The sequence below is a fragment of the Telopea speciosissima genome, chromosome 4, assembly GCF_018873765.1.
Source record: "Telopea speciosissima isolate NSW1024214 ecotype Mountain lineage chromosome 4, Tspe_v1, whole genome shotgun sequence".
In the NCBI taxonomy this organism is placed as follows: domain Eukaryota; kingdom Viridiplantae; phylum Streptophyta; class Magnoliopsida; order Proteales; family Proteaceae; genus Telopea; species Telopea speciosissima.
This window is the reverse complement of record NC_057919.1, coordinates 66141478-66158395: the sequence shown is the minus strand read 5'-3', so window position 1 is coordinate 66158395 and position 16918 is coordinate 66141478. Positions and strand designations below refer to the sequence as shown.

Below are 16918 nucleotides of genomic sequence, written 5' to 3'. Positions count from 1 at the left end.
CACTATCCATGACTTTATAGGTAAGGCAACTGGATATGCTTAAGCATGTGATTTGGGATTTTTTTGTTTCATGTTTTCTCATCAATATCTATGACTTTATAGGTAAGGCAACTGGATATGCTTTTTGACATACCATCACCCCCCATTGATATTTTGTTTTCTTTGATCAATTTACTTCTCGGTTTATCGCCCTAGTATTATTGGATGTGTTGTGCGCATCGTGCGATGCAGTACCGCCCATATGTGCATGATGGGGCCCACTATGCACACATGGGCGATACTACGCCGCACAATGCGCACAGCACCCCCAGTAGTACTGGGGGCGATAATTTTCCATTGAGTAGGCGGTAGTTATTTTATATCACTGTAACCTTTTTTGTTTGGAGAGTGTATGAATTTTGGACAATAATGATGTATCTAAGAAGCATTGGTTAGATGATTGCTCAAGGGATTGTAAGCATGGTTTTAGTGCACGGTATCAGATTGGATATTAGTCATCTTCAAAGTCGATATGATACTGATACAGTATTGGAACAGATGGGTCATATCAGACCAATTTACCCATAAATTTCTTTTAAAATTTTGATTTTTTTTTTTTACCATTTTAACCCTTATTGGTACCATATCACCGATACAATATCAACACAGTATTAAGATCGATTACTTGCAAAATTGATACATATCGCCTATATACGAAACCGTTACCTCAAACCATGATTACAAGGAGCACTCCAAATGGGGATGTCAAGACTAAGATTTGGATCTATTCAGAAGTAGTTTGATAGCTCAATCCAAATTACCATGATTGTTGGCCTTGACAGTTGATACCTGACATTTTGTATATTTTGTCTAAGTTCTCATCTGTAGATGTTAGTGATAATATGTGTATCTCACTTTGTTTCCTTATTAATGTAACCTTTGTTTTCTTCCCATAAAAATAATCATAACAGCTATATCTTTTTAACCATTCAAAATATCCTTAAAATTCAGTAAAATCGTCATAGTGTTTATGATGCAAAAAATATAAAGGAAGATACTCTCTGCATAGGGATAGGCAAAATGACCGCCCCGCCTCTTTGAATGACTGAAACAACTTAAAGAAAAGAAGAATTAAAAAAAATGAGACAGAGAGTCACATGGGGGTACATAGGTAACCCACTTAAAAAAATTCATTAATAAATTTGGTAGGTTAATCTTTAACTAATAATATCTAATTCAAAGGGGGTGTGAGAAAAGGGTTATGAGAAGGTAATGGTCGGTCTAATGGAGGTCCAAAGTGGAAACATAAAGGAGGAAGAAAGAAAAAAGGTCATTTTACAAAATAAAATACACAAATATAAAATTCAAAGAGGTAATTAAGAATGAATTAAAAAAAACACAAAACAAAACAAAACAAAAAAAAAGGGGAAGGTTGAGTGAGTCGTAGGCACTTGGCAGGGGAGCGAGCGACCAATCAGCTCTGGGTGGGTGGTTGAGTCGAGCCGACACGATCGATGGGCGAAGCACCGGCGGAGGAGACGGAGAGAAGGTTGGTGAGAGCGGTCATGGCTCTGATCTGCATCTTCAACGCTGCTACGTAATCCGTAGTTTCCTCCAATAGGTTCGGCAATGAGAGTTTCCGGCAACCTGGAACTAACCGTCCCAGTACACGAATTTTTCGCTGCACCTGAGCCCCTGTCGATCTCTTTTTCTCTTTCAAGTTCAATCCAATGACGCTGACTGCTCGTCTCTTCGATGGGTTGTCGCCGGCGACGGCCGCCACCCTCTGTATCCTCCTCTTCTTGAATTTCAACTTGAGACGGCTCTTTAGGATTGCTCTGCTCCACCTCGTTCGTCCCTTGGCCGCTATGGCTAAAGCCCTGTCGGCTGCTTCACGCACGGCACGGCCGCCCCGTGGGACAGATTCCGCACGAGAAGGAGAATTAGAAGAGGAAGAAGGAGCGGCAGTCGGCGCTTCGAGTGAAGCTGAAGGATTACGATTGCGGCGAACTTGACGCAAGGCTTCGATGAGCTTTGAGGAGTAATTCTGTTGTTCGGCTGGGGAATTCCATCTCATCTGGTTCTGGTTTTGGCTCCGCCTTGGGTTCGAGAGTTTCTTCTTCTTCCTTCTGGACTCTATGGATCTATCGGAATTCGTTTCGGGATTTAAGATCAGAGGCGACTCCATATAAATCAATCTTCAATATTCTAGTGTGGGATATGAAGATCCTATCAAGGGGATTCTGGCGATTCAAGAGGAAGAATCTGAATATTTCGATATGGGAATCCTCCTTTCCAGCCGGACGGAGAAGAAGAAGGTGGTAAGACCTGCAATAAACTGAAAAAGAAGCGAAATTGTTAGAAACCGAAGAAGGGAGAAAAGACAAAGAGAAGGAAGAATTTGGTTGAAATAACAAAATTATAGCTTGATATCTACCAATCAACGGAATCGTTTGGGGTTGGGCACACACAAAAGCAATTCCAAGTTTTGAAGATTTGTGATCGGAATAGTGATGGACACAAAACTAAATCACAGGAAACCTCCTTAAATTCGATACAGAAATCAAATAGTGAACCAAGTAAGAGAGAAGAGACTAAAAACAAGGACAAGGTAGAAGCTTTTATTTCTTTTTTCCTTCTCCTGGGAAACCAATTCGTTGGTTTTTTTTGTAGTTACCTGTCTCAATGATAATCGTAACTCGTAAGCGCGTCACATCCACCGGATCGCCGAAGAACCGTGTCAATCGACACGAGAGAAAAGATTTAACTGATTGAGAGAAGAACAGGGTAGAGGGTAGGGGGTAGGTGTGGCGTTTGCAGGGTGCAGAGAGCAGAGGAAGAGACTAGGGAGAGGATGAAGAAGCAGAGATGTTGTGAAGAAAACGGAAGAAAGACGAAATAGAGGGAGGGAGTGTTTCAGATTTGGGATTTCTAAATCTGTCTTTCTAAGGTTACTAATTAAGGGAATATATAACTACTAATTATTATGGATTCAAGTGTTAAATGTTGGAATATTGGAAGCTTTGGGTACTGTGTAATGTGTCATTAATTTGTTAAAAAGCGAAAATAAGGGAAGGTGTTTGTTTGGTTGGGTGAAAAACTGAAACTGAAAATTTGGGTTGGGGAATTTTTGGAAGAACAAATAATAAGACACTGTAGTTAAGGGTGTCAAAATCAAATCGAAACTGAATTGAATCATTTAAATCGAAACCATGAGATCGTTTAATAAATGATTTGATTAGGGGTTTAAAAGTGAAACTGTTTAGTGAACCGAATCAACCTGTTTAACAAATGATTTGATTATGATTTCAAATGTGAGACTGTTTAGTTGAACGATATGAACCAAATCGAAACAATTACACTGAAATCGAATCGATTAACACCCTTAACTGCAGCAAGACTTACAAAATTACAAAAACAAAAAAAACCCAAAGCAGCAGAAGAAGTGGAGCCTTTTTAAAGCAAATTCCACCACCCCATTCCACTCGTCGCTTCTTAGATCACATTTTTTATTTTAATCTCCCTCTCCTTTAGTAACTATTATTATTGTTGTTTATCTTCCTTCTCTGCATTTTGCTTTTCTTAATTCTGATTGTCCTTCTTTCTCTTCAATAATTGCATATTTTATATACAAATCCCCTGTACGCATTAGGCATCCATTAGGTCTCTGAGTGCAGGGAATCATTATGTACGTGAGCGTACATGAACTATTCACAGCCAGTCAGATGTCATTTTGTGGGAATCTGAACGGCTGTGAATCGTATCTTGGCTTTAGGTATCGGGATCAGAACCACCTTATTGTGGCTAATATTAATACCATAAAAATCTAAAAGGAATCTTCCTTAAACTATGGTGAAATAGAGAATCTATTCACTACAAGACTTCAGATATGCAGAAGGGTATTTTTGAAAACATACTAAAATTTTATAGGGGTATAAATTCTAAGATGCACTGAACTTTGTTCAATGAAGGAAAACTTTTTCCAAATAAAAATAAGGAAGAGAAATCACTAAATCATCGGAGTGCAGTCTTCGACGAATGAGGTTGTGGTAAACCGAATTGTGGACCCTGATCCTCTACGGCCTGCTGCCCGTAGCGACCATAGCAACGCATTAATGAGGTACGATATAATGACCGCCTTACCCCTGCCCAGTGCCTTCGCCTCATCAGGGCACTACTCTACCTACTACAGGCAAGTAGGCCATAGACGACCTGGATTGATTGTTTAATAGTTTTAGTGAGAAGAGAATGTAGGGTCCACGGTGATATGTGAGAAGAGGTGCCAAAAAAAAAAAAATTTTGATAGAATGAGATGCATAAAAATCTACACACTAGCTTCGTGGCAATTACTTTCCTAAAAAAAAGGAAAAAAAACAAAATGAGTTATTGCAAATTTGCAAGAAGAAAAGAAAATTAAGAAGCCAATGAGGTGCCATGATAAGAAACAAAATGAGTTATTTCGATGATTGAGCTGGCATGATGTGCATCGGGATGTATGCGAAGATGCGTGTATAATGCTAACCCAGCCGTTGGATGCGCGAGGGAGACGATCTGGTTACTAAATAATGTGCTCGAAAGAAGAAGTATTTATTGGCCCTAATGAGGGTGTTTTTGTAAAAGCACAATTGAGAAAACAGTGGCAGTGATAGCCTGATAGGTGGGGAATCTATGGTCGTATTTTCTTTTCAAGTGTCCACGTAGGACCGGTTCCTCAAGTGTTAATGAGGTGGATCGGTTCTACTGGTTTTAATTCTGTACTTTTGGTATTCACTAATTGGTCAGCCATGGACTCCACAATAACCATTTGGGTATATTCTCTCACAATGATTAGACGGCAACCGGAGTAAAAAGAAAATAAAAATGAAAAAGATATGTGAAAGTGGCGCACACATGTGGTTGTTTCGATGGCACTATCTTTTTCTTCTTTTTTTTTTGCCTGCCTTTTTTGTTTTGAAGTTTTCTTCCTCTTCAGGGAATGATCAGGTTCCTCAGATTTGCTACTCACATGGGACGGGTAGGGATAGATCTGAACTCTCCATGGAGTGTGGGATCCATTTTTATTTCATATAGATTGCTTATATTCATTCTTTTCATCGATTTTTTTTTTTTTTATCCTTTCATCTATTTAGTTCATGGTATCAGTGATGGTGTCTGTTGTCACCGATATTTTGATATTGATATCAATTCATATTAATATTGATATGTATCAGTTGCATCATAAGTCATATTAGCTCGAATTAGATTAAACGATTTATTTATTTTTATTAAGAAAACCATATTCATATTTTGTAGACTGCTCCATATCAGTCATGTATCGATATCAGTATGAACCGGTCAAAACAATACCAATTCCGAAGTCCATGGTCCCTCTCCTTTCCCTTTTAAGGAACAAAACCTTTTTTATTTATTAAATTACATTAGATTAGATTAGATTAAATTGAAAAACATGACAATTTATATGATCAAACATCACTAAGCGTGAAATTATTGAAACCCCTTTTTGGTCAATTAGGTACATCAACTCAATACAGTTGTTGATGAGTTTTTTCTTTCTTTTCCTGGATAGAACAGCCTAAATATCTTGCAAGCCCAGTATCATTCAATCAAATAATGGTTTGTTTGAATGAAATTGGCCTTTAGTGTTTTTTTTTTTTTTTTTTTGGGGGGGGGTTTGGGGGGAGCACTGCTTGGTTGGCCCCTGCAGCAATGCGGGTGCCAATGAATGCATGTAGAGGCACCACCAAAGCGGTAATGCAATTCCGCGTGCATGGGATGCCTATGCATGGTACTCTTGAAATAGTACACAAGACATTTCAGATTTCGTATATTGAAGGGACCGAGAGAATAATGACACTCCAACAGCTAGATTCTCTTTGCTGACATTGAAGAAAAACTTTTAGCCTTTATTTTATCATCACTCATTTCATCTACAATAATAATGTGTGCCATGTCTCACCATGTCCCTCTAATAAATCATGCATGGCTAGATATTTTGAATATGCATTATGAGAAGGGGTTTGTTGTAAGGCTATGTGGTCCTTGCGCTAACGTAGGGGCCAATGGGATCATGCGCACACGCATCCAAAGGGAGGGGTGGGGTGATCATTTCATTGTCCCATGTGAGAGAGTGCAAGGGGACATCATTCGACAACGTTATATACTTATATTTCCATGCGATATTCATAATCCGATGGGAACAATTTGCTCTTACAAAAGTGGTAAACTAAGAAGTTGTAACTTTCTTTTAATTGCTCTCTATTTTATTTCATAAAGTTATGGGTAGATGTTCTCTATGCCGTAGCGCAGCCTACGCCCAGACACATGGACCTGCCATTCAGGGGGGCAGGATGGCCATTTCGCCCACTCCCATGTGTCTGGGTGCAGCCTGTGCCCCCGGCACAGAGAACATTTGGCCTAAAGTTATATAATACAACATTTAATGTAATTTTTTATGTGAAATGATAGATTTATCCTTATTAAAAAAAAAAACTATCATACTGAGAGGATAAAAAAGTACAATTACAACAATAAGATCTTCCTTAATTAGAAGTAGGAAGATCATATTTCCCATTAAATGATAATTAAGTAAGTAATTAGTGAATGTTTTGGGAAGGAAACGTTACAAAAAGTAAAACAAGGAAGCATACCAACACACAAGTGGGGCTTGATCAAATGAAGATTGAAGGTTCCAAGAGTGACTTAATATTCCTTAAACACTACGCTAATGCACATTAAAATCAATGGACAATCATTGTTTTGGTCGTTTCCCATATAGTGTTTGGCAACCTAAGTAACAAACTTAAAGAATAATCTAATCCACTAGATAGGTTATATTGACTTGTAACAGAAGTTTGTATCTTGTGTTTGTGAGCGTGCGTGTGGGGATATGTGTTAGAAGAATCATATTATTAAAGAATTAACTCAATAATAACAATTTGCCTCCTTCCACCGGACAGCTTACACCATACTTGCAGCAAAAAAAAAATACAAACCTTAATAATGAGAAGCACTCAAAGAAATGATCAATATTATATACTTGACAAGTGATAACCCTTAAAAATTAGGACAAGGATCATCTCTTGCATTGGAATGTGTGTTGGTGTGCGCATCGTGTTAGTTCATCCGTTGGATGTCCGTTAGTATCTCTCTCATACAGAAAAAAGATCTGAATCCTAAAAATTAACCTGTCTCATGACAGTTTAATGTTTAAAGAATTAGCATTGGATTAGATGAATCATTAATTATTATTGGAATTGGATCAAATGAATCGATTTGATTTGAAGTTATAATTGGCAGGGAGCCTGACTTCATTTAGCTAATGTTTTAACCTTTTTTTTTTTTTTTTAAAATTTTTTTTGAATAAATGTGAAATTGTGTTTGATTTTCATTTTTTTTTTCCCCCCGCTAATCAATCAATCAAACAGTAAAAAATCAATGAAACTTATATATTGTACCTGCTAGGTGGATATGGCTCCATTGGACGTGATTCTTCTGGACGTGCACTCTTCGCTCTGGTGAGTGCTGTTCTGGAGGATAATATTGTGCAGATTGAATTACTTGTGAATCGTGATTAAGAGTCTTACGAAGGCCAAATTAATCCCTGAATATGGCTCAGATTCAATTGAGATTTGACTCCTTGGTGGCGTTTCAGATGATTTGTGGGTGTTTTCAAATTCTGTGGCATTCTATTGGATTGGTGAATGATATTCTTGAACTGAAAGATTGCTTCCGGTGTTGCAACTTCAAGTATCATGTGTGAGAGACTAATAGCTGTGCTAATTTCCTGGCCGGATTCTTACAATCTTGCCAAGAAATCAACTTCTGAACAGACAGTGGCTCTTTCCAACCTTAAAAGAGACGATGCCAATGGGAAACGTTTCTTAATTTCATTTTTTCATTCGGTTATTAATATAATTCTCTCCTATTTTCCAAAAAAAAAAAATCCCAGTTTATTGAATTAAAAATCTCGAAAGATTTTGTGAAAATTCTTGTTTCTTCATTTCAACTTGGTTTTAATTAACGAATTCCGATCGGGTTTTTTTTTTTTTGGGTGAAAATTCCAACCGGTTTACTTTTTTGGGCGGAAAAAGGCCAAACGCATTACGCACACTTAGAGTGCGTTTGGTAACGCTCGTTGAACAGTGTTAACAGTTCTTTTGTTCAAAAGAACAAAAAACGCCATTTTATGTTTGGCTTGCCGGGTCGTTTTTTGTTCTTTGTAGAACGAACGTGGATTTTTTGCCCAAAGAACAAAGAACGAAAGCTTGAGCAAATATCGAGCAAAACCCGTGAATCGTCAGATGCTTGAGAAAGAAACTTGCGAAGAGGAGGGGAAGAGAAGGGGAAACGAAGGAGACCACCCCATAAGAGAACCTGCAGTACCATGCCCTCTATCTCTCTCTGCTCTCTCCCTCACGCTCTCTCTTCCATTCTCTCTATCGCTTCCTCTCTCACCCTTTAACTCGCTCTCTCTCTCACTCTCTCGTGTCTCGCTCTCTCTCCCTCTCTCACTCTCTATCTCGCTATCTCTCTGTCTCTCTCCCCCTCTCTCTCGATCGTTATTTTGTGATGATCTCGACCAGTGTCTGAATTCCCTAAAATTTGAAGGATTCAGCGAAAGGTATGATTATGGATTTGTTGAGAAAATTGATTTTTAGGTCTGGATTTTTAGGAATGGATGTTAGGGATTTTGGGGATTTTATTCATACATAATGTAAATTTTCTGGTTTGTTTTTTAGGTATGGATGTTATGGGTATAATGGATTTTGGGGATTTTATTATCTTTGAGTCATTCCGATTCTGCTTTTGCGCTTTCTTCTTTCCTTCTCTCGTGATGATTTTATTATCTCTCTGTCTCGTTCTTTCCCTCACTTCAGTTTTTTGTCTCGGATTTGGAGCAACAACTTGAAGGATTCTGCGTGATCCTCTCTACCACGACCCGTCCGCAACTGCAGCAGTGTAAGGTGACTCTCTCTCTCCCACTCTCTCTGTAAGGTAGCGAGATCCGTAGCTCTCGCTCTCTCTTTGTAATGGTGTTTACTCGATTTAGTTGGGTTTTTTTTTTTGTTTTCTCTATTTACCTGAATAGAAATTGCTTTGTATTCTTGATTTTGAATAAATTTTGAATAAATTTTGTATCCGATTTTCTTCCTTATGATTTTATCCTTCTATGGTAATGCAGAGTCGTGTTCTTCTCTATTTGCTTTTTTATTTCTTCAAAAAAAAAAAAAAAAAGAACATTTAAATTTTTTGAGCAGATGATCTCTTGATTATGTTGTAAGTTGAGATTGTGGGTCTCTCGTTGTTCAGTGGAATTCATGGAGTTTCAGTTGGATATTACATTGTATTATCTTTCCTTGCTTGTTTTGACTCGAACTCTGTTGGATATGAAAAGTAAACTTACTGTGCATGGGTTTATGTTGGTCTGCTTCATAAAATTCAGTATAATAAAATGCTATAAGCTCATCTCATTACTATACTAGTATGAAATCCTTATTATCTTTCCTTCCTTGCCTAATAGATGATTTTTGAATTATAGGGTGTGATGGATCCATTCTCTTAGACAAGAGTGCCACCATCATTAGTGATTTCGAATTATAGGGTTGTGATGGATCCATTCTGTTTACAAGCCGACCAGATTGTATGTTTTTGCATGTATAGACTGGTGGTCCTAGTCGGGAAGTACCACCTTACCACAAAAAAAAGCTGGGAAGTACTACTGGGAAGAACACAGAAATTAATTAACAATACTTTATCCTGTGTCCCCTAATCAATGAGTACTTGATGGGTCTTTAGCTCAAATTGGTAGAGCACTTGGAACATGACCAGTTCCAAGGGATGTGGTTCGAATCCACCAAGGCCCAATTTTATTCAACTGTTCATAGCATTGTCGCTATGACACTAATCCACATAAGAACCCAATTTTAATGGCATTTTCTAAATTTGGTATATTTTTATAATTACTTTGGTTATGTTAATGAGATATTTTAATTTTATGCCAAGGTAGGTAAGAGAGAAAAGAATTTTACAAGTATTTATTGGTGTAATTTAGAAGGAAATGGCAATTTTGTAATTAACATCAAATAGGGAAGAACAGGTTTTACCAAACACCATTTTCGTTCTGAACAGCGTTCTTGAGACCGTTACCAAACAGTCATTTTTGGTCTCAGAACGCCGTTCTAAACAAAGAACGCAAAAGAACGTTCTTAGTCAAGAACGCCCGTTCTTTGTTCAGACATTTACCAAACGTAGCCTTAACTCACTTACACTTTGACAAGCTTATAAAGGACACCCTTACTTAAGACCCATGGGCCACTTTAACAAGCTTATCAAGGATGGGCCACTTTGACAGGCTTACACACGCACTCACTTATTAGACCCGTGAACCACTTTGACAAGCTTATACAGTATACACACAACCACACACACTTACTTACACCCACACACACTTAGACTTAGTGCTGCAATAGGGTCGGGTTGGACAGGCTTTATAGAACCCTAGTCCAACCATGTCTCTCCTTAGCTGGGCCCAGGCCTGATCCGACCCTGACTCAGGGCTTGAAAATCCAACATTGACCCACCCTCAGGTTGGGCCGGGTTGAACTTGATTGGCCTTGATCATGGAGAGAGGGAAGGAAATGCATGGGTTGAATAGTGAGAGATAATTATCAATTTTACATAAAATAAGACTATAATAAAATGTAGGAAGCAAGCAGATGGGAGTGTGCTACGCCAAGACTCCTCGTGTCTATCTCTCTCCTCATTAAAATAAGGGACAGAGGTGTCTTTTCACATGGAGAGGAGAGAGATAGACTCCATGAGAGTGCTGGCGTAGGCCACACTCCGGACTGAGAACTTTTTCCCTAAAATATAATATATCACTTATTACCTTCATATATAATATATTGTAGGGAAAATTTCACAGAAACCCCCTAAAAGCATCCAATATCTCATAAACTTACCAAACTTAGTCAAAATGTGACAGACACCTCAAACGTTAAGCACAGTTAGTACCCAAAGGTGAAATATCCATTTTACCCCTTAGTTATTTAAATAAAAGGATAAAACTGTCATTTCATCTTCTTCCCTAAATATCCATTTTACCTCTAAATTATTTAAATAAAAAGGACAAAACTGTCATTTCATCTTCTTCCCTCTATGGCTGCGGCTCCGGTGACCATCACCTGCTCCAACTACGACGACCATTACCAGCGGCAAGGAGAAAAAAAGTCTGAAACAAGGATGGATTGCCCTGAGCTAGGGGAAAACCAAGAGCCGATCCTCCTTAGATTTTCTCTTCAGATACCACCGATGGTTCCTTCGCTCCCTCCATGGCCGATGTCATCTCAAAACCAGTTCATCATACAGAGTTATAGATCAGAGACAAAAAAGAAATCAAATCCCTTATGGCTTGCATGTATATACCCTTCCCTACCTGTTATAATACATTGTAATTCGAACCATCTCAAAACCAGTTCATCGTACAGAGTTACAGATCAGAGAGAAAAAAGAAGATTAACTATGCTTACATCTTGATCTAAGAAATCCATGAAAGTTCGCTTGTGAGCTACCATGGATTCTTCGCTGATGTCCATTTTTGCCTTTTTCCTGCTTCACAGAGAGAGAGAGAGAAAGAAACCCACAGAGACAGCAGAGAGACGACGAGCCATCGAGGGTTCACTTTGTAGAGTGCCTGCGATTTTCCCTTGTCTTTAGGTTTGGCGGGAATTAGATATGATGCCCATACCCATCACAGTATCGCAAGTCGTCAAAATCGAAACCTCGCCCTGCTTCCTCTGCAACTCCGATGGTCTCCAGGACAAACGATATTTAGCATTTAATTTGTAGGGTTAGGGTTTTAATTTGTAGAGTTAGGGTTTTTATGGGGTTGGATTGCTGAGAGCATGGTCGGGCGGGGGAGACTGGAGAGGGTGGTGGCGGGGTTGCAGGGGAGCAAGAGAAGGAGGGCTGGAGGGGGTGGCGGTGGTGGTGGTGGCGGCGGCGGCGGCGGAAGAAATAGCAGCAGGAGAAGAAGGAGAAGAAGAAGGGGAGAAAAAAGGAATAAAAACAAGGGCAAAATTGTCTTTTCATAAAAAGCTAACTTCTAACATCATTAATTCATCATTAAGGGTATTATAGGGAGTTCAATGTGGTAAGGGTAATTTCATCATTATAAAAGAATTAACAGCAACTTAATTGCACAGACCTAACGGAGTGGACTAAATTGAAATAAAAAATATAAAGTAAGGGTAGTCTGTGACATTTTGACCAAGTTTGGTAAATTTATGAGATATTGAATACGTTTAGGGGGTGTCTGTGAAATTTTCCCTATATTATATAACAAAATAAGGTGACTTTTAAAATTTAAAATATATAGTATAATTTAAAACAGGGTCGGGCCGGGCCAGACTTAACCTGTCTCAACCTTGGTCTGACCCGACCTTGACTCAGGGCTAGAGATTTCCAACCTGACCCTAGGCCTGTCAAAAAAGTGCGGCCGGCCCGAACCTGCCCTAAGCCTGGCCGGACCCAACCCTGATTTTTCAACCTGAAGGGTGGGATTGGGTTTAGCATTACCCTGGCCCTGGCAGGGTCGGGTCGGGTTCATATTTAGGCCCCGGGCTAAGCCCAGCCCGGCCCGGCCAGACCCTGTGGTATAATATAGGTTGGGCTTTTGGGGGTCTATTTTGTACCGTAGAATTTAAGTTTTTTTTTTTTGTTTTTTGTTTTTGTTAGAACCGTAGGATTTAAATTGGTTTAGAAAACGAATGGCGAGTTTGGATTAGCCTCATTGTTCTCGTTTGGACTTTGGAGTAGAAAGCTAACGAGGAGAACTGCAAGGCGAGTTTGGACCAATTAGGTATGTCCGATTGTTCTTCTTCTTCCGTATCTCTCTCTTGGTTCTGTCTCTCGCTCTCTTCTCTTTGCTCGTTCTCCTTTTTTTTTTTCTTTTCACTGGGTCGAACCCTAGAAGGGGTTGATCGAAGTTTCAGAGGAAAAAAAGGGGTGATGGGCGTTTTCGCTGGGAATAGACACTGGGTTTTTTTTTTTTTTTTTAAAGTCTAATGGGTGGGGTGATTTTCAGTGAAAATTGAAGAGGTTATCTGGTTTGGGGTCAAGGAATTGGGTGGGAATGAGAGTCGAAGGGAGGAGTGTTTTGCTGTGGATGTCGAGGGTTTTTGTTTCTTTGTTCGCTGTTACAGGTTTACAGCAGGGGTAATGAAAGGAGAATAGGTTGTTCTTGTTGGAGTCGGGAGGGGGTTGGGAAGATGGGGTCTGTAGATGATTTTTTTACATTCCTTGCAGGAGAGGGCAAAGACATGGACGACAAAACTGGGTGTAGAATGTAAAACAGAGATCTCTTGAACTTTTGAATTAATAGATGGAAACAGATACATACCCAAATCCATGTCTTTTCTTAGATAATTTTTTTTTCTTAAATTTATTTTGGATTATTGAATATTTTTTGTGTGGCTTTTAGTAACCCGGCCTTCGGGTTAGTGTGATGGTATGAACATGTTTGATTTTATTACTGAGGACTTGTAGTACTGCAGTGATTTTTCTTCTTGCGATCTATTTTCTATCTTTTGACTTTCTAAGTTTTTTCTTTCCCTGTTGCTGTTCATACATAATTAAGCTTAGAAAGGAGAGCAGAATGGGGAGAAATTTCAGATCTCTAGCTAACGAGATTCATTGAGTGCACTGTTTATAAGCTGTTCATTTTTACTGTTTCAAATTAAGTTAAAATATTTTACTTGCAAGAGGCGGAATATGACAATCGCAATGCTGACAATTCTAGAAACTTACAATCTGATCAACTTTGACATAGTAAAAATTACAGGCATAAGAAAAACCATTTCCAAAAAAAAAAAAAAAAAATTAAAATCAAGGTCAGGGTCAGGGGCAGGGTCAATCAGGGCCAACCCAACCCTGCCTGACCCAATCAGGGTGAATCAGGGCTGGGTTGGGATTGGCAAAACCCTGGCAGGGTCGGATTGGGTTGAGGATATCTTAGACCCTGACAGGGTTGGGTTGGGCTTGGGTTTAGGTTAAGGCCCTTAGGGTTGGGCTAGGGTTTAGGGCAGTCCCGGCCCAACCTGATCCATTGACATCCCTACTTGACCTGCTCTCAGGGCCAAATATCTCAACCCTGACCCTGTTCAGGCTCAGGGTGGGTTCGGGCCTATTGGGCCAAACTTGCACCTCTACTTAGACTCATGATGTAGTCCTAGGTAGGAGTAGTCCCACTAGGAGCCATGGTAATGAGGTCACACACAAGGGTGGCCGATTGGGTTAGGGTTTACTAATTTAGGGCAAAAACTAGGGTTAGGGTTGGATAGATGGAGGGGAAGGATATATGCAAGAAACTAAAATTACTTACTGGTTTGATCTCCTTCAAAGGCAGCAGCAGTAGCTTGAAGAAGCTTGATTGAAGAAGAAGAAGAACCTCCCGGTACTGGACAGACGCAAGGAGTCGTGAGAGTCCACTCACCCTAGCACCTTGAGATCCACAAGGCAACACTCCACAAAGGGAGCAATGGCAGCAGCAAAACAATATCTTTTTATTAATCAAATTCGTATTCAATGCTGGCCTCCCTTACAAAATTATATAGAAGACTCAAAAATAGACTTAGACACTAAAAAGGAATGGCCTAACCCTATCCCTAACCTATTAGGTAACTTAAACTGACTAGGAAACTAGAATACTAAAGGAAATAGACTCAAAACATGGCTGGACTTATAGAGTCATAATCTAGCCCAACTTACATCACATGACCACTTAAGTTGTAACATAACCATTTAACCAAGTCACATGATCACTTAAATTGAACCAATTTGATGCAACCAATTTGAACCGGTTCAATTAAAAAACATAAAAATAAACTAAATATTGGACTAATCCCGTATGCATTCATATACTTCTAGTTTAGGCTCATTAAAGTGGCCTATTACATAGAAAACCCTTGGGATCAAAAGCCCAACATGTATATAACTCAACCCTAGGCCTATTTCTAAAGAAATAAGCCAATTTCTATGATGAACTTGCATCAACTCTCCCCAACTTGAAAAAATTCATCCTCGAATTTTGCAGTGATGGGTGGAATCAACATGTGATCAACAACTTTGACCATCCCCAAACAAAATTCTGATGAGGCAGGAACATTGGGGATAAAGTCTTTAATGCGTGAAGCTTGCTCTACGAAGAACCATGGTGGCATAACAAACTCTATGTGTTCTTTCTTTGAATCAGCAGCAACTGTCAATGTCTCGTCCATAGAGCCTTCAGTGTTATGAACCTTCTCATCTAATGCATGAGACACAAGCTCCACATCTTCAAGAACAACATCTTGAAGGTCATTGTTTTCCTTTGGAATGCTCTCAATCAACTTTTCATCTTCTACTGTTTCAGCTTTGTCTACTTTGTTCTCTTCAATGTATACCTCTTTAGTAGAATCTTCTACAATTGTGTTTTGGACCTCCACATCAATTTGATGTCCGAGCTTCTCAATTATGATCTCAACTACTGGTGCAGTTTGGTCTACTTGAATTTCTTTAGCTATCGGTTATTGAATTTCTTCAACACAAACTGCCTTAGTAGAATCTTCTGTTGGTACATCTGCCATTGGTGAAACTTCAAACACAGTCGATGCCACTTGTGTTTGAGTTGACATATTCGGCAGTCCCTGTGGCTGTACAGTTGATGTGATCACCTTGGTTGTAACCCTTTTAGAGTAAACAAATGGTATAGACGGTGTCGATTAGGTAGGACACACGAGTTGTTTTCAGGTTCAATCCAACCTTGTCGCTCGTCCAACCAATTACAACCTACTGCAATAACGCTCCTTGGAGATGGTACCGACTTACACCAAACACCGTCAGAGTATGAGGAACACTCAAATTCAACAAAGACTTGACCTGTAGGCATGATGCAAATCTCTCCTGACTGGGACAACATATCCACTACAGATTGTGAAATAATGTTGTTATGTCGCCTCTCATCAACAATTAATATGGCTGTGCTCCCATTGGATAGACAAACTTGGGTCTTAAAAACGAATGGAGGTGGGTCTTTCTAGGCTTGGTTGGAGCTTCCCTCCGCCATAGCTCTGATACCACTTGATGTAGTCCTAGGTAGGAGTTATCCCACTAGGAGCCAGGGTAATGAGGTTACACACAAGGGTGGCCGATTGGGTTAGGGTTCACTAATTTAGGGCAAAAACTAGGGTTAGGGTTGGATAGATGGAGGGGAAGGATATATGCAGGAAACTAAAATTACTTACTGGTTTGATCTCTTTCAAAGGCAGCAGCAGTAGCTTGAAGAAGCTCGATTGAAGAAGAAGAAGAACCTCCCGGTACTGAACAGACGCAAGGAGTCATGAGAGTCCACTCACCCTAGCACCTTGAGATCCACAAGGCAACACTCACACAAAGGGAGCAAAGGCAGCAACAAAACAATATTTTTTATTAATCAAATTCGTATTCAATGCTGGCCTCCCTTACAAACTTATATAGAAGACTCAAAAATAGACTTAGACACTAAAAAAGAATGGCCTAACCCTATCCCTAATCTATTAGGTAACTTAAACTAACTAGGAAACTAGAATACTAAAGGAAATAGACTCAAAACATGGTTGGACTTATAGAGTCCTAATCCAGCCCAACTTACGTCACATTACCACTTAAGTTGTCACTTGACCACTTAACCAAGTCACATGATCACTTAAATTGAACTAATTGGATGCAACCAATTTGAACCGGTTCAATTAAAAAACATAAAAATAAATTAAGTATTGGGCTAATCCCGTATGCAACCTATATACCCCTAGTTTAGGCTTATTAAAGTGGCCTATTACATAGAAAACCTTTGGGATCAAAGGCCCAACATGTATATAACCCAACCCTAGGGCTATTTCTAAAGAAATAAGCCAATTTCTATGAT

At 39.3% G+C, this 16918-nt stretch overlaps 1 protein-coding gene across 1 annotated transcript; it reads right to left on the bottom strand.

Moving 5' to 3' along the window:
* Positions 1–1428: 1428 nt before the first annotated feature.
* On the bottom strand, positions 1429–2176 carry LOC122657357 (transcription factor bHLH147-like). The gene has a single exon (XM_043852034.1). It carries the CDS (start codon positions 2165–2167, stop codon positions 1454–1456), a length of 714 nt encoding a protein of 237 aa, XP_043707969.1. The 5' UTR covers positions 2168–2176; the 3' UTR covers positions 1429–1453.
* Between the last annotated feature and the right edge of the window lie 14742 nt (positions 2177–16918).